At 54.0% G+C, this 21472-nt stretch overlaps 1 protein-coding gene across 1 annotated transcript in view; it reads right to left on the minus strand.

The window, feature by feature from the left end:
- Positions 1–10788: 10788 nt before the first annotated feature.
- Positions 10789–21472, minus strand: part of LRRC20 (leucine rich repeat containing 20) — a 64342-nt gene continuing 53658 nt past the window's right edge. The window contains exon 5 of the mRNA XM_040975890.1: positions 10789–12854. Coding sequence (XP_040831824.1) covers positions 12700–12854 — 155 coding nt within the window. The 3' untranslated portion in view covers positions 10789–12699. The remainder of the gene's footprint in view (positions 12855–21472) is intronic.

A 21472-nucleotide genomic window follows, 5' to 3' on the forward strand; every position in this document is an offset into this window, starting at 1 on the left:
AAGGGCTCCAGCCACAGGGGCTCATGCCTATCTCATTACCAGTTCACACTGACCTCCTACCTAACTATACAAGCCGGGGCTGAGCATGGAACCCTCTTTATTGGAGTGCTGGTTTGAATCCTGGCTGCTCTGCTTCTGAGTCGGCTTCCTCTCCTGCTAATGCACATGGGAAAGCGGCAGAAGATGGCCCGAGTGCTTGGGTTCCTGCCAGTCAAGTTCCTGGTTCAGCCCCAGCTGCTGTGGGCATCTGGGGAGTGACCCAAAGGATAGAATCTCTCTCTCTCTCTCTCTCTCTCTCTCTCTCTCTCTCTCTCTGCTTTTCAAGTACATAATACACTCCTAGCAAACCACAGAAACCACAGAGGCATCTCCTCTGTCTTAACTGGGCGCCCTCGATTGGCAAGACCCTGACTCAGACCCTAACATTTTGCTTCTATTTATATTTTTATCTTCTTGGTTTCTGTCTGTCTCTTTCCGGGCCACGGAAACAACCTGGCATCACAAGGCAGCTGCCTTGCAGCGCTGTGGCGCCTACCCGTGGAGCTGATAAGCTGACCGCTGGTTTTCCTTCTTAGAGACCCCCGCACGCTATCTAGCTGTTAATGAAACCCCCACCGGCAGTCCTCCATCCTCTTTGCTCGGCGCTCCATCAGCTCGCCAGGGTTCACGAACGCGTGGTGCAGCATTCTGCTGAACTGTTGTGATTCATTTTCCTGCCTCTCAGAAACCCAGGCTAAAGGAGGAGGACCTGTGGTCGCTGGGGCCTGATTTGTTCTTAGTGAACACCCATGTCACCTCCTAACAAGCATAACATGATTTTGTCTCTTGTTGAAAGTGTTGCTGTGTTTTGTTTTTACAACGGGGAGGGAAAAAAATAAAAGATGTGCTTATTCTGAAAACAGTTGTGAGAGCTACAGAACAGAGTGGGTATCCCTATGGTGTGACAGCCAGAGTGGCTGCAGAGTTAACCTGTGTGGGTGCCCCTGTGCCCGTGAGCCGGGGCCCACGGCGCCTTGGCCTTCCAACGCTCCGTCAGGACTGAGCCCAAGGGACCTAGGCTCTGCTCCGTCCTCTCCGAAGCCACAAGCACAGATGACACCCATAGCAAGAGTGGGGGTGTAAGACTCGGTCCCCAGTGCTCATCTGGCAATGGCGAGATCTCAGGCACTTTCTGCATGTTGTTTCAAGGGTCCCCCATAGCAGGGAACCCCTGGTTGCCCATTAGCTCAACCAGCTCACTGATACACCCCTGTCTTGCACTTTCTCCCTTTCCCATGGCACGTGCCCTCATCCCCTCACTTTCTGGTGTTGCCCTCCAGCAGAACAGTCCACATTCAAGTGCTTGTCTTAGAGTTGCTTTCAGAGGCAGAAAAATAGGGGGCCAGAGCTGTGGCAAAGCAAGTTAAGTTGTTATCTGTGACAACAGCTTCCCATAACAGCTGCTGGCTCAAGTCCCATTGCTCCCACTTCCCATCTAGCTCCCTGCTGACTACCTTTGGGAAAGCAGTAGAAGATGGCCTAAGTGCTTGAGCCACCCACACCCATGTGGGAGACCTTGAAAAAGCTGCTGGCTCCTGGCTTCAGCCTGGTTCAGCCCTGGCCATTGTGACTGTTAGAGGACAGGACCAGCAGATAAAGATCTTTCTTTCTCTGTATCTTCCTCTCTCTCTGTGTAACTTCCTTTCAAATAAATGAATTTGAAAAAAGAAGGAAGGAAAGAAAGAAAGAAGGAAGAAAGGAAGGAAGGAGGAAATCTAAAGGGAGGTATGTTGGTGGCTTTCTTTGCACATATATATTTCCTGTGCCTATGTGTGCACAAATGTGTGGTCAGTAATAAGCTTATATAATTTTGAACAGAGGGGCCACTGTACACGTGTGTTCTCAAGTCTGCCTTGTTTTTATTACTCTCGCTGCTGCAGTAAGCGTATTTCCATGTCAATAAGCAGCCAAAGCCAGTCTTCAGTGTGTATATAGTGGGCTGTTGGCAGGTGCACCTCATCTTTAATTTAATTTACCAACACTAAGGTGGCTCCCGGCTGTTCCCAGTGATGAGGCGGCTCAGGCACACAGCCCGGCGAGTGTGCAGGGCGGCTCCCTTTGAGAGAAATCTCAGATGTGTGATTACTTTGTCTCCCAAGGGGTCGCTGTGCATTCGATAGCTCCTTCTGGAATTTTAGCAGAGGTCAATACTAATGTTAGCAGTCCAGAGCTTCTTATTCCTTTAAACCTCTTTCCTGTCTTTTTTTTTTTTTTTCTTGATGATCAGGACATTTGTCCATCTCAGGTTTTCTGGCCCTTTTCTTTGTTTTGTGTCATTTCCTCCAGGGCAGTGATTACATCTTCAAATGTGTCCTTGTCTCTGAGACGTTCTGTGTCCCAGATGGCTGGCCGGCCTGGGTGAGCCGGCTGTAGGTGGCTCATAGTTTTCTCCTATTGCTCACCTGTCTTGCCTTGTGGCTTCCTCCTCATGTTCCTTGTGCCACCATGGGAAATAAAATTGTTTGGGCCCCCCACTGCCCGCCCCTGTGCCCTGACCGCTGTGAGATGCCTCATGTGGTCCTGCCTTCCACTTTGAACGCCCATTGCTGTCTTGGCTAATTTTCCCTGCCTCTGTTCACCGGTGCCTCGGAGCTTTGCACCCTCTCCTTCCAGCTCCTGCCAATCTCCTGCATTCAGCCAAAGTGCGTGTTCCTCCCCGCATCTTTTGTGTGTGTGCTTTTCAAGCCCCAGGCGCAGCAGCACCTACCGAGCGCGGACTCTCAGGATTTTCTATAGAACTCCTTTCTTTTCTTTCTCGACACAAGTGCTTATAATTACTTATTGGAATTCCAAGGCTCTATTACCTCTTGGGCAGCCTCCCCTGACTGGCATACATTTGCACACACATTTTGTCTTACTTGAGCCCTGCAGCTGTTCTGGGAAGCAGGGAGGTAAGTGTTTGCCCACTTAACAGATGGGTATGCACCAGGTACAGAGAGGTTTGGGTAGCATCTCAATGACAACCAGCAATATGAAGACCACCCCCCTGCAGCCTCTGGTTTTTTTTGCCTAAATATGGTTTCCGCTGCCCACATGGTCTGAGCAAGGGGTATGGACCCCCCAACATAGCGGCATGCTCTGAGGGTACTGCCACCAACTGTCCTGAGTGGATGAGGTTACAGGTCCCTCCTTCCCCCAGGGACAGACATTGCCCTAGCATGAAGGAGATCTCCAGAGAACCATTTCCTGCACCCACACCCCTTTAAGCAGGGACTCCTCTGAGCTGATGTGCAGGCATAGGGTGCACACAGGATTGGGTATGAAGATGCCCCAGGTCCTATTCATTCTTGCTCTTACACACACACAAAAAAAATTACCTCAACATCCGTGTGTGTGTATCTCTCTCATGTGCACACACACACGCACAGAGAAATAATCCGGTGCGTCTGTCTCTGTGCCTCCTTCACTCTCCACATTAAGTCACTTCCAGGTCTCTCTCTCTCTTTCACACACACACACACACACACACACACACACACACACACACACACACAAAACCCCCAGGTCTGTCTTCCCCTCTTAGCATAACTGCTGCTCACCCCCCAGTCTCACAGTGTCCAGTTCTAGGTGGCCATCGGCCACCCCTGTCCCTTTGCTCTCTGCACCTGACTCAGTGTCCCCACCCGGCGTCCACCTCAGCTACAGGATCACTCACCTTCCATGCTGCCCGATTCCAACCGCTCCAAGCCTGTGTGCGATGGACAGAGACAGCTGCCCTTGGCGTTGGCGTTAGCCCGTGCCAAGGGGCGTCTCCCCGCACTCTGCTGCCCGGCGCTGCGCCCCTGCCCCTGAGCTCCACTGCTCGGGTCCGGACTGGGTGGAGGCGGGCAGGAGGCGCGCTCGCCGGTCCCGAGTCCTGGGCGGGATCTCGCTGCCCTCGGGGCCGGGACTGCGGGCTGCGCACCGTACTGCTGCCCGCCGGACTCTGCCGCCCGCCAGTCGCCCCGCGCCTCCCCGGCCAGAGGGAAGGAGGGGGTTGGCAGAGCCGTCGCCATGGAACCCGACACACCTGTGCCCACCGAGTGAGGGCGCCCCGGGCCGTTTCCCTTGTGGCGCTCCTTCCGCGGGGGACGGAGTACCCCTCCGAAGTAGGGAAAGCACCCGGTGCTCAGCAGAGTCCTGGATGCAATGGCTGCGTGCACCCTTCTTCTGGCGTCCCTGTCCCCACTCCTCATCCTTATCCCTGTTCAACCAGGCCTGGGGTCCCACGCTTTACTGAGTAGGGGAGGAGAAAAAGCTGTGGATGTCCCGGGATGATCTAGGGAGCTGGGTGCAAGCCGCCGGCACTGAGCTCCCGAGAGCCCCCAGGCTCCAGGGTTGTGGCGCTCCTTGAATTGAGACCCCAGCAAATGTCTCCCCGACACTGTAGAGTCTCAGGACAGCGTTTGTCAAGCGCTGTTGGGCGCCTTAGGGTGACAGCGTTGCTCCCCGGCACATAGTAGATGCGGCAGTGGGGTCCCGGAGCCATGCTTTGCCCACCTGTCAGGCCTTCAGCGAACACTCCCATGCTTTTGTGTCCCTGGTCCAACTGTCCTAAGCGTTCTCTGACAGGGGCTGGTGCCAGAGTGCGTTTATCTTTTAGGCATCTCCTTTGCTCCTGTCCCTAAATGAGCTGTCAGTTTCTGAGCTCATGGCTGAGGCTGGCTTCTACCCAGGCAGGGGTCCCTGGCCCTGATCCAGCCCAGGGCTGCATCCTGAGAGCAGGAAGGAGTTTGGGGGTTAAGGAGGTGAGGGATGCCCTTGCAGGTCTGCCTTCCTTCAGGAGAATGACCTGGGTAGCTCTGAGCTTGTGTCCTCTTGTGCCTCAGTCTCTTTATCTATAAAGCGGGAATAATAACAGTACCACTTTCCATGGCTGCCAGGAAGAAGCGAGAAGTTCCTTTACAGGACACTGCCCAGCATGTAACACTTGATCTCCAGCATCATTGCTGAAGTCCCTCTGATCACAAGTCAGTCCTGGGATGGGGTGTGTGGAGTCCCCTGGACCAGAGCCGAGCTCAGGGTCCTGTGCTCAAAGTTCGCTCAACCCTGTCATATATGGCATGCTTGGCTTTGGGAGAGTTAGACCATCTTTGTGCTTCCATCTCCTTTCATCTACAACATGGGGACCACAGTGCCCAACCCATGGAGTCCTGGTGAGACTCAGCAACTCTCACAGCACCCAGAACAAAGTAAGTGCTCACTAAGCATGAGCTGCCATGTTTGGGGTGCTGGGCTTTGCGCTGTGCAGTTTTCCCTGTCACTGCCTCCCCCTTTATTTTTTCTCACATTCTCTCTTCTTTCTTGGACAACCCAGTCACAGAGATCAAATACCCCACTATCCTCATTTGACTAGTTCCTAATCCCAGGCCTCGTTTTCTTCCTCCCTCCCCTTACCAACCTTGCCCCCACCACAGAGCCCTAGGCTGGTGCCCAAGTACACAGGAGAGTGGACAGGACCATGCCATGGTTGGAATGGTCAGTGGGTAAATTCTGCTTCCACTGTTTAGTATCTGTGTGGCCCAGGGCCAATCATCCATGCCCCCTAGCCTCATTTTCCCCAATGGACCATGTGATTGATTCTTCTCAAGGTTGCCGTGTGGATTAGAAGTGCCAGAGTTCGGGCCTGGCGCAATAGCCTAGTAGCTGAAGTCCTTGTCTTGAATGCGCCGGGATTACATATGAGCACTGGTTCTAATCTGGGCAGCTCCACTTCCCATCAAGTTGGACTCTGGTGAAGACCCTTGGCAGTGGGCATTAGGGTAGAGTACACATGATGGGGAGCAGTCACCTGCAGGCAATCAGAAGACCAGGACTGACCAGGTATGCTCTTGGGCAGGAACCCTCGCAAGGGTGCTGGTCCACAGACCCTGCCCCCTCAATGTGTCCTCACACAGCAAGGCCCCTATGTATGCACACCGGAGAGAGCTATCAGGCGTCCACCTTATCCATCCTCATTGAACCTTAACCACCTCCTGCAAGCCCTATCTACAAACACAGCCACGTTGGAAGACAGCAATGAGGACTTAGCCCATCATAGCCTTCAAGGTCATGGCCCCTTCTTCTTCACTCTAACGCATCCCACCTTCCCCACTTTCCCATCCTTCCCGGTCACAGGTCCTGGGTAGGTGCTGATGGGACGCACAAGGCTGGTCCTAGGCACATGTCCTAAGCAGGACTGGAGGTCTCTTCTCATTCTAAGAGGTCCGAGAGGGTTGGTGGGTCCCAGGAGAGCCCGTGAGAAGCCTGTAGGCTACCTCCCCTGGTGGAGAAACCAGCCGTCTTCCATGGAAGACTGCCTGCAGCTGTGCGTGCCTTAGGACCGGTGGAGCAAAGAAAACCACTGGTGGAGCTGCCATCTTGGCAAGGCGCAGTGTCTACAGGGAGAGGAAGAAGGGCCCAGCGTGGCAGGTGTCTGGCTCTTGGGACCCAGGTCCTCAGCATCTGTTGGGAGCTGCAACCAAGGCAGTAGTGGGAGCCTCGGGCACAACCACCCCCAATGAGCCTCGGAGGAACACTTCCTGCTAAAAGATTTCAAACGTGTTAGGAAGCTCTCCCCAGGGAGTTAAGTCAGCTATGCTGATCTGCATTTACAAATTACAGGCTGAGTTCTAAGGACTAATTCCACGGCCACACAGCAGGGGGGAGCACTGAGCTCTGGAACACCAGCAGCCAGTGGGCAGGGGAGGGGGGGGGCTCCTGAAAGAGCCAGTAGACCTGAGCACTAGCCTGGGTTCTGGCACCAATTTCCTGTACACCCTTGGGCAGAATTATTCCACTTCCCCCCTGGAACATTCTGGAACTCAGGTTTCCATCTCTAAGGTGAGAGGCAAAGAGAGAGAGAGGAAGAGACAGAGAAAGACAAAGAATCTTTGGTTTGCTGATTCACTCCCCAAATGGCAACAACAAGGCTGGGCTGGCCTGGACTAGGTCAGCCTGCAGCCAGGAGCCAGGCCTCCCACGTGGATGACAGGGGCCCAAGCATTTGGGCCAGCCTCTGTTGTTGCTTTCTCAGTGCTTTAGCAGAGAGCTGGATCACAAGTGGAACAATGAGACTCTAAGCGGCACAACTGGGACTCAGTGGGGGCTCTGATATGGGATGCTGGAGTCACAAGCGGTGGCTTGACATGCTGCACCACAGCACTGGCTGCTGGATCAATTTTCCTCACTCTGACTGTACCCCTGTTGTCTGGGGAATCCAGGTGTCAGGATGGGGGCAGCCTGAGTGCAGCTCTCCAGACTGGGCCCTCAGCCAGGTAGGATACAGCCTCAGTGTCTTCAGAGAAGGCGGTGATGCACTGGAACAGGTGCAGCTCTCTGGGACGGCTGTGGGACCGCTCCTCTGCAGGTTGAGCTTTGCCTTCTTGGTCTCAGAACTCCAATTCTTCAAGATGGTGACTCTGGCTGAAAGGCTTGGGTTTGAATCCCGGGTGCCCCCTATCTAACCTTGACCTGAGGCTCCACCGTCTCCAATCCTGATCTTTCTCTATATGCTTGGAACAAAAATAGTAGCTGCTTCCTGGGTTGCTGTGGGGATAAATGAGACAATCAGTGAAGTGCGTAGCCTTGTCGCAGAACTCGTGGGCTGCTCCCCGCCTCCTCCACAGCTTCCTTTGCTTCTTCTTTTTTTTTTTTTTTGTCCCCATTTCCTCAAGTTTTGGGTGACTCCATCCCCTGCTGGGACAGAATACAACGCAGCTGATCAATTTAGTCCCAGAAATGTTTGTGCTCAAGTCCCACACTCCCAGGAATAGGTTTTAAGCATTCTTATCTCAAACCCAGAAGACAGAGGATGCACAAAGCGCTACTGCCCCGTTTAGCAGACTGGCTGGTGGCGGTACAGCAAGGTAATGCTCTTAGTTACTGCTCATTAAGGACTCAGGAACTGGACAGCCAAGTGCTAAGTGGTTCATCTGTGTCCTATCGGAAAGAGAAGTCTCACGTTGATGGTTGCCTGCCTGGAAGTACGCCCACGTTCACCAGTGTCTGGTCCCAGTGTAGACTCTGAGTCTGCAAGCCCTGGGAGGGAATTAGATCGTACACGGTTAACACAGTTCCCTGGTGGTGTGGGTGCTGGCCAGGGAGGACCGCATGTGGAGCAGCAAAAGGGTCTGGCCCAATTGCTCCTGGTGGGAAGCATAGGATTTCACAGCAGGTCTGAACTTGGGCTGGTGGGTAGCCCTAGCAGCCAGCAATTCTCTCACAAGCAGAGGTCCTCTCCCGTAGGTCTGCCAGTCAGCAGACAGACAATGTGTACCTACTGTGTGCAGAACGAGGCTCTGGCGCTAGGCAGGTATAGCAGAGACCAGGAGAAGAAAACAAAACAAAACAAAATCTGTCCTTCGGGGATGTTTTATTCTGGCCTGAGGAGATAGAAAATAAGCAGGAGATGTAGCAAGCAAGTGATAGAAGTAGCAGAGGTTGAACACGGTGGAAAGGTGGGCTGATTAAAGGAGGGCAATATGCTGTGGGTGGAAGGCAGTCGATGCCAGGAGGATGCTCAGGGTGGACCTGCTTGGTCTGAGCAAAGGCCTGAGGGAAGGAGCGAGCTGGCTGTGGGGCTGGGGCATAGCAGAGAGCCAGTGCACTGAGGTGCAGGCGGAGAGCCTGAAGGTGCAGAGGTAGCCGATAGCAGCCTCCACCACCACAGCAAGCCCTGTTTTTTTTCTGCTGGGCGGGGGGCGGTGAAGGGCATCACCACATGTGAGGTAGAGGAAGGCATCGCACAGGTGACACTGGGTACTGTGTGAAAGACTGCAGCGACTCTGTGTGCAGGTTTGTGGGTCCTTCTTCTAGAACATGTGTACCTGGAGCTCGGGTGGGCCTGGGAATCCGCGTCATTTCCAGCCTACAGGTGATGCAGTCTTCTGTGAACAGTCTTAGGCTACGGCATGAACTCCCTGGAGTCTGTGCCTCGGCTGGTGCGGATTTGGATGTACGCACGCAGGGCAGCACCATGCTCCCCAGCTGGCTTCCAGCCAAGGCTTCTTCATTCGTTAGTCATGAGTTATCCTTAGAGGCTCAAAACAGAGTCAGCAGAGGCTCTGTAATGATGAAGATGCGATGAATGGCAAGCTGTCACTCTTCCTCCCTGGAGGGGAGGGGAGGGGAGGGGAGAGAAGGGGAGGAGAAAGGAGGGGAGGGAAGGGGAGGAGGTGGTGCTGGGCCTCCTAGCAGTCTCCTCTGTGCTGTGGGCATGTGCAGCTTGAAGCTTGGCATGGCCCAGAGAGAGGTGGGGTTCTTGCCTGGAAGGAAGGCACTGGGAAGCCCCAGGTGTGTGAAACTGGCATTACCTCTAGCATCTAGCCTTACGGGATGCAATGCCTAATGATTAGGCATGAGGTGGTGTTAGCACCCATCTGATAGCTGAAGAAAGCAAAGGCTCCAGTGCCTACTCACTGCAGCACGTTGGGAGAAGGAACGCGTCAGCCGGGGAAAACGACTGAGCACTTCTAGCTAAGCTGGCTTCCTCAAAGGTCCATGGCAAAATTCCTGGAATTGTAGCAGCAAAGCAACTCTAAACAATCCCAGCCCCGCTCCTTCCTACTCCTGCAGAACCCACCAGGCCTGCTGCTTATCAGTGGGAGGAGTCACCAGCACCAGGCACACCCCCCACTCCCTGGGGTGAGTGCTGCGGGGAGAGAGAGCTGGGATGCTGCCTCTGACATTAGCATCCTGTGAGTGCTGGTTCCTGGATGCTCTGCTTCTGATGCAGCCCCCTCCAATGCTCCCAGGAGAGCAACGGAAGATAGCCCAAGCATAAGGGCCATTGCTATTCATAATGTGGGAGACCTAGATTGAATTGCTGGTTCCAGACTTTGGCTAGGCCTTGCTGCCTAGCTACTGGGAGTGTCTAGGGAGTAAACTGATGTATGGAAGCTCTTCCTCACCCCAAATCCCATCTCCTGCCTTTCAGATAAACATAAATAATCAGGTTTGAAAGAAAAGAACATTTGACTTTGAATCCAGAACAGCGGTTCTCTACCTGGAGTGTGCTTCAGCACTACCTGGAGGGCTTGTGAAGTCAGCTTGTGATTCTGTGACGTGGGTGGGTCTGGTGGCCCAGGGGTCGGGTGGCTGCTCAGGACAGCGGTGTCCCTGAGTGCTTGCTGAGTTCCTCTGCTCTGCTCTGCTTCCAATCCAGCTCCTGCAATCCTGGGAGGCAGCAGATATGGTTCCCGTTCCTGTCATTCATATGGGAGACCTGGATGGAGTCTGGGTTCCTTGGCTTCAGCCTAGTCCAGCCTGGCATTTGGGGAGTGAACTAATAGATTGAAGATTGATCTCTCTCAAATAAATACACTTGAACAAATTTTTAGAAGTGCATTTAAAATTTTTTAATTAACACATGATAATGGTACAAGGTACTTTAAAAATTCATGGAAATGCAATGAAAAGATTTTGGTGTACAAAAAATTTTGAAATCCATGCACAGGCAAGGTCTTCTAAAAGGTCATGGAAATGGGTATTATAAATAAAAACCAATCTTGGATCTCAAAATGTTTTTGCACCTAAGTAAACTTGTAGTCCCATTCGCCATGAATTTTCCGAGGTGTCTGTACATACTCATGGTGCAGGGTGATATTTCAATTCATGAATGATATGTACAATGATCAGAGCAGGGTCGCTGTCACATCTATCATCTCCAACGCTCAAAACTGCTTTGCCCACCCAGATGACCTTTCCCCATGCTTTCAGCCTGAGGGGCAGCCCTTCTGCACAGGGGTGGCCACAGTGTCTGGGCAGCGAGAATTAATCCAACACCAAACAGGCAGATGAAACCAACAGTCTTTATTGCAGAGCAAAAGCTAAGGGACTCAGGACCGGAGCTTTGATTCCTGGAGGCTCTTCTGATCTCCCCAAGCTCCCCTGCAGGCAAGGGCAAATCTTCCAAGCCGGATAGAAAACTCCTTTCACAGGCAGTCCCTTCAAAGGGCCTGGGGCAAGCCCCTGGGGCAGGAGGTACCCTGGCTTGGGAGGGATGGGAGGGCAGAGGGCCTAAAGGCAGGGTGTTAGAGGATCAGGAAGGTTCAATCCTCACCTCCCTGTTAGGGAGGCTGGGGAGAACTGAGAGAACTTTCTCTTCCACTCCAGGATGTCCCCAAGGCTCTCGCTTCTCAAACTATGAAGAGCTTGTAGGAATCATTTGGGGACCTTGGGAAAATACAGATTCCCAGTCAGGAGGGCTGGCCCGAGACCCTGTGTTTCTAACAAGCTCCCAGGAGCCACAGCTGCTGCAGCTGGTGCCAGACTCTGGCCATGCAAAGGCTTGGCCAACCAGAGAAGGGTGACTCCTCCCTTTTCGCAGGAACCCCAGTGCAGGATGCAGACTGCCCCCCTCCAACATCTAGGGCAGCCCTGGAGACCTTGACCTCCTCCAGGCAACCATTTTTCCAGGGTCTAGCCACCCAGGCCCTGGCATCCAAAGAGTGAGTGAGCTGTCTCCTGGGATCCTGAGCACTCAGGGTTGGCCTGCTGATGTGAGTTCCTCCCCAAAAGGCAGGTGCCCCAGGTGGGGGCAGGGGCCTGGAGGTGTTCTCAGCACTTAGCAGGCAAACTCAGAAACAGTAAAGAGGTGTGGCCCACAGGATGCAAGCTTTGGGTACCGCTGGTGGAGTGTGAGGCAGCCTGCTTTGCGGAGGAGAAGGTGGGAGGTAGATACCTAAGAGACCAAAGCTCTCCAAAGTATAGTTGTTTCCAAAAAGCAAGCATGCCAAGACCCCTTTCTGGTGAGCCTGGCTGGGCTATCCTGCTCAGCTGGGGCTGGCCCAGTTTCAACCCCACATCCCTGGAAGGTAAACCAGGCTTGACTGCTCATGCAACTGCCCAGCCATTACCCCAGGTCTCAAAAGGACTAGGTAGGTCACCAAGGGCTCCTGGAGTGTGTGGCAACAAATTGGTGGCCCCCTGTGTCTTCTGCCTAAAGGGAGGCCGTGAAAAGCCAGCCAGAGGGAGGTGGTGGGACAGACAGGAGCCACAGGTGTAAAGGGCTATGCTTTCTCTGGGCCGCCTGTCCTGCAGCTCAGGGACAGTGACAGGGTCCCCCAGTGCCGGTGTGCACTAGCTCACACTCAGGGCAGTGGTGGAACACAGCTTTCCAGTGCACAGATTCTTCTATCAGGAGGCAGACCAGAGCTGCCTATAACTCCCAGCTTCCCGACTCCTTCTCATCTGTTCTTACTTGCAGACTCCAGAGGGTCTGAGGACCCCCTCCCCTGGGCTGAGGATGGGCCCACTCTGGGAAGCAATAAATAGAGGTTGTTATCCACTCTCCCAGGGCAGCCCCTGGCTCTGTACAAGACCTTGGGGTCCCAGAAACGCTCAGTGTGCTGGCCGGTAGGTGACTGCATCCGGGACTGCCTACATCTCCAAGCAGGCAGCAGCTCCACCCCACCATGCTCTGCCCAGTCCACAAAGTGCAGAGAGGGCAGCAGTGGTGCTCCCTGTTGTACAGCAGCCATGAGAGATGAAAACCCTGACCAGGCTCCAGCCCTCTGGCTGCCTTCTCCTGGTGGCACTCCAGGGCCCACTACTGCTCTAAGCTAGTTCCCCTGGGCCCGCGCCACCCACCCACCCCCAGTCCCCCGAAGCTTGGCCTCTGCGGGCCCGCAGGACTCATCCCCCAGAGCGGGGCAGGCCAGAGGCCCCTGTCCCTCGCTGGGCGGGCCCAAGGCGGGCGGCCTAGGGTGGTGCGGCGCTGGCGCCTTCCGGAGACATGAGCATGTCAAACTTGATGAGTGGCGGGGCGATGACGCGCACCTCGGCGCTGAGCGGGTTGAAGCGCAGGTTGATGCAGCGCAAGGCCGGCATGGCCGCCAGCTTCTCCACGGGCACGTCTGCAGGGAGAAGCCCACAGGTTAGAGGGGCGGGGACGGGGGGGGGGGGCACCTCGTAGGGGGCTTCCCACAACCCAGCAAAGTTCACCCTGAGGTGGCGTGGAAGGAGTTCAAACAGGTGCACACATAGTTGTGGGCCCAGCCGTTTGTAGGCTAAGTCCACCATGAATGGGGAACACTCTGTCGAACTTGTGAACCTGGAGAACACTGAGTTGATGCCAGAAGACCAGTAGGCTCACTGCCCAGAAAAGCCAGGTAAACAGGGAAACAAGGTGGCCTGCAGGTCACCAGGTGACACGGTGGGCTGAGGCCAGGAGTTTCATCTGGGTCTCCTTGTTCCCCGCTAGCTCTTCCCTGGTTGTTGCAGGCATTTGGGGAGTGAGCCAGCAGGTGAAGGTCTCTGTTTCTCAAACAAAATAACTGTAACTGAGGGAAGCATAATGATCTTGGCTCGAGGCGAAGCAGTGAAAATCTGCATTTACCAGGACTCTCATCACACATCCTTCCTGGATGGCAGCCCCGTAACAGCTCTGTGGGGAGTTCCAGGTGACAGTCACTTGGATTCTCTCCTAGGGACTGAATGCCTGCTGAAACCCAAACATGCTTATCGCCTGCCGCAGCTGTGCTTTCCCCAGCCCGAACGGTAACATCTGGAAAGCAAGTTTCATAGTGGCATCTACTCAACTTCCATCATCAGCAATGTCTTCTTGTCACAAAGTCAGGATGCTGTGAATTCAAGCGCTAGACTTCTGTGCATTTGAGAGGATGAGGCTGTGTTGTGTGGGCCACAGACATAAGGCTTAGAACATGGACAAGCTGCAGCCCCAGGCTCCCCCCGCCCGCTGGCCAATCACTCCCCTGCACATTGGCATCCCATGCTGGGAAATCCAAGTCACTCATTTTATGTTGGTCTGGGGTTTTCTTATCGTGAGACCAGCACAGGTGCCACATACCTTAGGAGGCACACAACACCTAGCCTAGTGTTGCTCTGCCACTTAGTCAATGTGTTTCCTGATTCCTCCTCTGCGTACTCACTGAAGTCCGCGAGAAGACATTCTAAATGCATGCAAATATCCACGCTTTGCACCCACTGGCCCTAGATTTAGCATCCACTGATGATGCCTGCCTAACCTGACCTTCATCACAGCCATTAGAAATGGCACCACAGAATGCCTGCAGGCCCGCAGTACGCTCCTGGGGACCATGCATTCTCTCCCCTGTGTCCATCGCCCATCAACATAGACAGCTAAATTTCCAGTGATTTACAGTTCATGACTGATTCTCTTGGTCCTCAAGCTGGATTTGGCCAACAGGAGCCTCATTAGTCTGCTCCCATTTTGTGGCTGCCCCCAGCGTGCTGGGATGTGCTTCCTCACCTTCTGGCAGGATGCATCTTCAGCCTTCCCCTGGAATTCCAGCCCTTGGAATCAGCCGTTTTTCCCCAAAAGGTGCTGGCTGTTTTCAGGACCAAGGGCAATAGGGCCCAGGGAGGACAGCTTTTCACAGTGCACACACAAGGCCTGTGTATGCTCATTCCCACTCTATCTGCTTTGGATCATGGTCTTGTGCACCCTTCCAGGCACCCACCACACTAACCCTTTCCACTCTGCCAGCACATGTGTGTTCTGTCTTCCCGTTGCCCTCCAGAACCACTGTCCCCTGAAGGGCTTTTCCAAGAGACTACTTGGACCTGCCTGTGCCTGCCTGGGGCCCCAAGCTAGTGGGGCTGCGCTGAGCTCCTTACCACCTATAAGGAATCCACACAGTCCATGAGCACTCTCTTCCCCTCCAGGCTGGGGAACTGGGACGCAAGACTTGGGGCAAGGGGAAAGGGAAGCCACCAGCCCAGCACAATTCTTCATGGATATATGCACACTCACATTTAGCCAGCACTGCCATGGTTAATCCTCCTCTAGCCCACTTTACTGATGAGGCATGGCCAGGACCCATCTCAGGGCACACAGCTGGAAGCAGAGCTAGGGCCCAGGACTATTGCCTCTTGGCTCATAGCGCACTTCAAATTACTGAGGTGGGAGTAGGCAGGGAGGAGGCACCTGAAAAGCGTCAAACCTGAGCCTGCAGGTGGCTCAGCACGCGGCAGGGATGGGTGTATGTGGGAGTGAAGAGGTGAGGGGTGAGGGTGGGGAGGGGCAGCTCCCAGGGACTCTTTTCCACAAGGCTGTCAGCCAGAGAGATTCATGACTGAGGGGGAGCTTGCAGGAGTTTGGGTCAATTTTGTTGATGTTGGTGCATAAGAGCCTCATAATGGCCATCTGAGTGCTATTATTATCTCCATCTTCTAGGAGAGGAAAAATGGAGTGCAGAGGGCTGGAGGAACTTGTGCATGGACCCAGGGGCAGGAAGTGCTGGAGCGAGGCTGCCAAGCCAGGCTGTTTGAATGCCCAGTCCCAGTCCTCCAGTTTGGAATACACCTCCACACACCCACACCCCAGCTGGGAGAACCTCTGAGAGGTCTCTTGATTAAGGGAAACAGAAAATGATCTTCCTGGGACCTAGGGGAGCAGCTGTTTTGCCCCTATGGCACATAGTATCCCCCAGGACACCCAGCCAGAAGTAGCACCTCCAACAGCTCACAGCCACCTGTGGGGGAGGGGGCACAGGTGCTCCACGTCCCATAAGGTCCCCTTAGCAAGCACTTGCTTGTTGACCTGCTCATATAGAAAAAGCTATCTGGAAGATGGTCTCAAATTGCTTCCGGAACCTTCCATGCCTCATTGTTCTGCTCCGCGTCACAGCATAGGACAAAACTGTCTCTTTTTGTTCACAGCACTTCTGAGACTCACAGCCCAGAAAATACTATTTTGGGGTTGAAAACAAAATGGAATAAACATGGCTCATGGCTAACTGCAATACTTTTCACTTTCGTAACTTCTGATTTGCTTGCTTTGCTAAGAAACTCTATGAGCTTCCAGGCCAAAAGGCCTATTTGACTTTTAGCGCTGACAGACTCCAATTCCCATGAACCAAATTCCAAATGTGGTTATCTCACATGTGGCTCCAAGTAAATAAGTAAGTGGTTACCTTAACTGCTGAACCGGAGAAGAGCCAGGTATGGCTGTCCAGCCGAGATAGGTAGGGAATTTACCCCCTTGTGTGGCATTTAGCCCCTCACCTTGCAGGCGATTGTAGATTGCCCCCTTTTCAAGCTATTGTGCACTGCCCATATAAAAACCCTGTGAATGGGCCCAGCACGATGGCACAGTGGTTAAGGTCCTCGCCTTGCACGCCTGGAATCCCATATGGGCGCCAGTTCTAATCCTGGCAGCCCCGCTTCCCATCCAGCTCCCTGCCTGTGGCCTGGGAAAGCAGTTGAGGACGGCCCAAGGCTTTGGCACCCTGCACCCGCGTGGGAGACCTGGAAGAGGCTCCTGGCTTCGGGTTGGCTCAGTTCCAGCCGTTGTGGCTGCTTGGGGAGTGAATCATCAGACGGAAGATCTTCCACTCTGTCTCTCCTCTGTGTATATCCGCCTTTCCAATAAAAATTTTTAAAAATCTTTAAAAAAAAAAAAAACCCTGTGAATGTGCTATTCAGGACCACACTCCAGTAAGAGGTATTGGTTGGTTGTCTTGCCTCTCATTATAATAAAACTTTGTTGTGACTATCACTGGTGAATGTAACATTCTGTTTTAGCGAGTAAATGCAAGGCCATCACCTTCCTTAAGCAGACGCCCCCAGGCCCTTCCCTTCTGTGTGATCTGTGATCAGGTGCTGGTTTTGGTTGCCTGTGCTCTGGGATCTGGAGGTGAAGGCTGGCTTTCAGCAGCTGACTATGTTGCATTAGGCAGGCCCTCTGAACCTGAGCCCTCGCACACAGCCCACGCTGCAAGGGTAGCATGAGGAACGAGCAGCACCACACTCCAGGCAAAACCTGCATCCAACAGTGTTGGTCCTTGCTCCCTGTCACTAGCCTGGAGTCTGCATCAGCCAAGCTGCACCCCAGGCCTGCCAGGACTTGTCGGGCTCCTTAACCCCGAGTTGGCCAGGCTGTCAGGTCACATGGCAACATGGCAGTGTGGAGTCTTGCAATTCTTCCCAAGGGGCTGTAACTCAGAGAGCGCCTCACCCCAGGCAGGGAAAATTGGAAGCCTCAGTTTTGACCTCTCCAGAAAGGTCCTTGCCATGTTCATGCTCGTGGGTTGCTGACCAGGGGCTGTCTAGGTCAAGGGTGAAAGACAGCCAGAGCTGGGAGGTCCCTGCAAGTACCCCAGCACAGCAGGAAGTAAATCCTCCCACCCCTGTGTCCCTGCCACTAGATGGCAGTGCTGATGCTGAACCGCACACACAGGTTGGGAGCAGTAGCCCACGCACCCCAGGACAGCCTGGCCTCTCAGCTGCTGTGGGTGGGCGGGGCTCTGTGGGACACAGCGACTGGTCAATCATCGGCGCTGGTTATGGCCTTCTAGCTGTCGGGCACTCAGGAGCCCCTGGACAGGAGTGAGGCGAAGAGGATCAGGAGGAGCAGATGGGAGAGTCCAATATCCCAGATAAGCCTGAGGGGCTCTGAAGCAGAGACAAGAAGGCTGTTCCAAGAGGTTTTGAACTAATACCTCTCTGCCTCCTTCCATCTGCTCCCGAGAGCTCATTCAGTTGCAAATGTCACATGACACAGTGCCTAACTAGGTGCTGGGCTGGAGGAAGGACTTTCAAGCAAGGAATAGGGAATAAAAGGACAGGTTCCTGGGAATCTTGAACCTGCTGGGATTGGCAGTCTGCAGAGCAGCACGGGCAGGAGCCAGCCCCTCTGCCAGGAAGGATGCCTGGATGCCATGGCATTGGGCTTTTCAAAAGGAAAGTCCTACTCTGGCCTGTCAACCTCCATGGGCCACATAAGTAAGAGTGCAGAGGTCCCAGCCCTAAGGCCTGTGCTGGCTGTTTTCTCATAAGGACCCACTGTACAGATTGGGAAACTGAGTCTTGGGTTCTAGCCAAACCAGTAGGTGGTGAGAACAGAACAGTCGCAGATCCCAAAGTTTGTGCTTCCTCCTGCATCACAGAGAGGCACAGCCACAGCCAGACCCAGTCTCCTGGTGCTGGCCAGCAGCCCCAGAAAGCAATCACCACCTACAGGTTTTGCAGAGTACCTCCGTGAGGGTCCCACCCTGGACTGAGGATGTTGTAACTGCAATTGTCATGACTTCCTCCAAATCAGAGCTGGAGACCAGGGGCTGCTCAAACACTCCAGCCACCCACCCCCATCTGCTGCCACACCTGGTTCTGCCTCAACTTCTCCAGAGGGGCAGGGCTGAGGAGAGGTCAGTTTTGGCCCCCCTGCTCACTCCAGACTCACTCCCCCAGCCTCCCTTCAGGGAGTCCCCCTTGCTGCAAGTTTGCTGTGCACAGCACGAAGACCAGCTGTGAGCAGCCAGCAGCCAGGGAGTGAATGCCTCAGCTTGCTCTCTATGCCTGGGAGACGCGGCATCCTTTGAGCCACCAGTGTGAGGCTGGTGACAGCCTTCGTGGGTGTGCCGAGCAGGGATTAGGTGTATCTGTTCCCCTGACTTGCCTGTTGAAGTCACTTGGACAGCTTAGCAGCAGGAGCAATGGAGCCATCAGACCATGTCAAAGCTGGAAGAATTAATAAACTAGAGCAAGCAAGCTTGCAAAGAACAGCCCAAGAAACCAGCTGGGAGTTTCTGGATGAAGCTTCAAAAAGATCACTTATGTTGCCAGCAGCCTGCCTCGAAGGGGAGACAGTGGAGGGTGGACAGGAGGACGTGAAGTGATCAGCACCTTGGCACAGCTACAGCACGGTGGTTACCAAGCTGGGCCTCGGGCCTCTGGCATGCTTGGGCAGTACCATGGTCCACGCCCTCATCCCTACCCCCCCAGGTCACACTTCCTGGGATCCTAGCTCAAAGGCTGCCTCTGTGGTCACTTCCCTGGGTCACCCTTGAAACTCCCACATCACTTGCCCCATGCACCATGGCCTGCAGCTTGGGAACAGGGGTATCCACTTCTGTACGTGCAGTGCCCCGATCGGTGCTCCAAGGAACTCCAAGATGGTGAACTGGCTGGTTGGCTGGCTGAGTGGATGGCCAAGGGGCCAACTAGACTGTAAGTTCCTGCTGGCTGGAGACCATCCTGGGCTGGGCACACAGATACCATTCGTGCAGCTTCATCAACTCTGCTACCACAGCTACACTTGGAAGCCATTCCCCAGCCTGAGCCACTTGACATGCACGTTTGCTGGTGAGAGCCAGGCCTCTACAGACCAGCATGGTGACAGGACACTCGCCCCTTGGCACTAGTCAACCACCTGTTGCAAAAACAAAACCACATCCCAGCGCCAGGAAGTTTGCACTGCTGATATGTTGCTACATGGCCTACCCAAACAGTTACAGAGACATAGAGATAAATTGTCTTTCTATTCATTCATTCATTCCCAAATGTCTAAAATGGCCAGGCCAAAGCCTGGAGCCTAGGACTCCATCAGGGCTTCCCATGTAGGTGCAAGGGTCCAGAGAGTTAGATCATCTTGCTGCCTTCCCAGGCACATTAGCGGGGAGCTGGATTGGAAGGGGGGCAACCAGGATCTGATATTCACATGAAATGCTGGCATCACAGATAGCAGCGTAACCCCCTGCATCACAACACTGGCCCTTCAAGTCATTTTTTTTGAAGCTGGTTTTTATTTAAGTAGAAAGACACAGAGAGAGACTTAATGATTCACTGGCTAGTTTAATCTCTAAGTGCTTGTAATCACCAGAGGCCAAAGCTAGGAGCCAAAAACCCAATCCAGGTGTCAAGTAGGTAGCAGGAACCTAATCACTTGAGCCACCATTGCTACCTCCCAAGTGCACATTAGTAGGAAGCTGGATCAGAAGCAGAGGAGCCAGAATTCAAACCAGGCTCTCCAACGTGGGACGTGGGCATCGTAAGCAATGGCTTAACCTGCAGCACCACAATGCCTGCCCCTTCATGAGCTTTTATACTTCTAAACGGTTATAATTCACTGCATGTGTTATCTGATGGTTGCCACAGTGACCAGAGGCGGGCGGAACCTGCTTGGAGCCCAGTCTCAGGCTACAGCCCAGAAGGGACGGTGGAATTCTGGTGTATCCCTCAGACAATAGGGTAACTGCTGCACCAATAACAGATACCAGCCAATATTCCCCACCAAATAAGGGCTGAAGCGACCCCCCCCACTCCCTTGCACAGCTCTCCCTGGCTTTTCTTTCCTCTGTAGCTCCCTGCTTCACTCCTGTCTTTCTGCTACATGGGGAAGGGAAGCGCATGACCGTGGTTCACTAGATTAAAGGCCATCTACATTATTTTCTATATGCAGCTGATGTGTTCCTTCCCTGGTGGTCAGCAAATCTAACATCATCTTTTCAAGTGCATGTCAGGCTGGTGACATTTTCACGGCTGCCTCCTATTCCTACGGTCACTAGGCCTCCTGTGTGTTGTAACCAGTGCCTTATCATTCCAGATCACAAGAGCTGCTGGGCCTACAAGGGCTACTCCCATCTCTTCCAGTCCTTGCCTATAGAATGGCGGATGTGAAGCCAGAGTAATATCCCTTCTACTCTCCACAGCCCCAGGTGCTTGGTGCGGGGTGAGGTCCTGTACCTCCACAGCAGGGCCTTGAGTCCTGGGTGGGGACTTGAGCCAAAGCCTCAGCAGCCCAGGGCAGGGAGGAAGGACCCTGGCCAGGATGAAAGAGCGTGTCCTGCCTGCTCTCCTGCCCACGTCCGCGGGAAGCTTGGAGTAATCAATAGCAGATGCACCAGAGTGGGTAGTATTTGCAGAAAATTACTTCCCCGAGGTCAGCTTGACTTCATCTCACTCATCATTAGCACTATTGACTGGTAAACTTGTTTCAGGCCAGTGGGGCCAGCACAGAGACAAACTGATGAAAACAGGGGCTCCGGGCTGTGGGTCTGCATTCCCACAGCACATGGTGTGGTAAGGGCCTATGGGGGGACAGGGAATTGCCAACAAGAAAGAAGGTTCCCAGAGCCACATGCACAGCTGGAGGTGGGGAGGGGCAGCCAGCAGTGACAACAGCTAGATCTGCCCAGCCCCGTCAAGCCCTAAACAGTCCACTGTTAAGCTGGGAAGGGGGCTAAGTGCGCACAGAAGTAGAACAACAGGCTCTGTCTTCAGGGCCTAGGAGGCCCCTGCCTGCCTGCATCCGGTCTGCAGGCTGAGCTCCCACCATCAGGGAAGGTGGTGATCATGGGAGCTGAATTCATGGCTGACCAGAGGCCATCTGCAAGCGTGGCTGGGGTCAAAGATGCCCCTGCCACCTCCAGCCAAGCAACGTCAGCAGGGCCCCTTCACTAAGAGCAGAGCCTTTCTGCGCCAAGGCCTCAGGGATGGGGTCATGGGGATGGTAAGGGGGTCCATGGGGTGCTCTCAAGGGTACCAATCCTGGATTCAGGGATCTCAACACTTGGTCCTCGTAGTTAAGTTGCCCACATCCCATATCGGAGGGCTTGGCTTCACTGCCTGGCCCCAATCCTGACTCCAGCTTCCAGGCAGTGATGATGACTTACATGGGGTTGGGTCATCGCTGCCCTAATGGGACACCTGAAGGGAATTCTGCCATCCAGCCATGGAGGGCATCTGGTCAGTGAACTGGAGAATAGGAGCT

This window comes from Ochotona curzoniae, unplaced genomic scaffold (genome assembly GCF_017591425.1).
Source record: "Ochotona curzoniae isolate NIBS_2020 unplaced genomic scaffold, NIBS_Ocur_1.0 contig_2692, whole genome shotgun sequence".
NCBI classification, from domain to species: Eukaryota; Metazoa; Chordata; class Mammalia; order Lagomorpha; family Ochotonidae; genus Ochotona; species Ochotona curzoniae.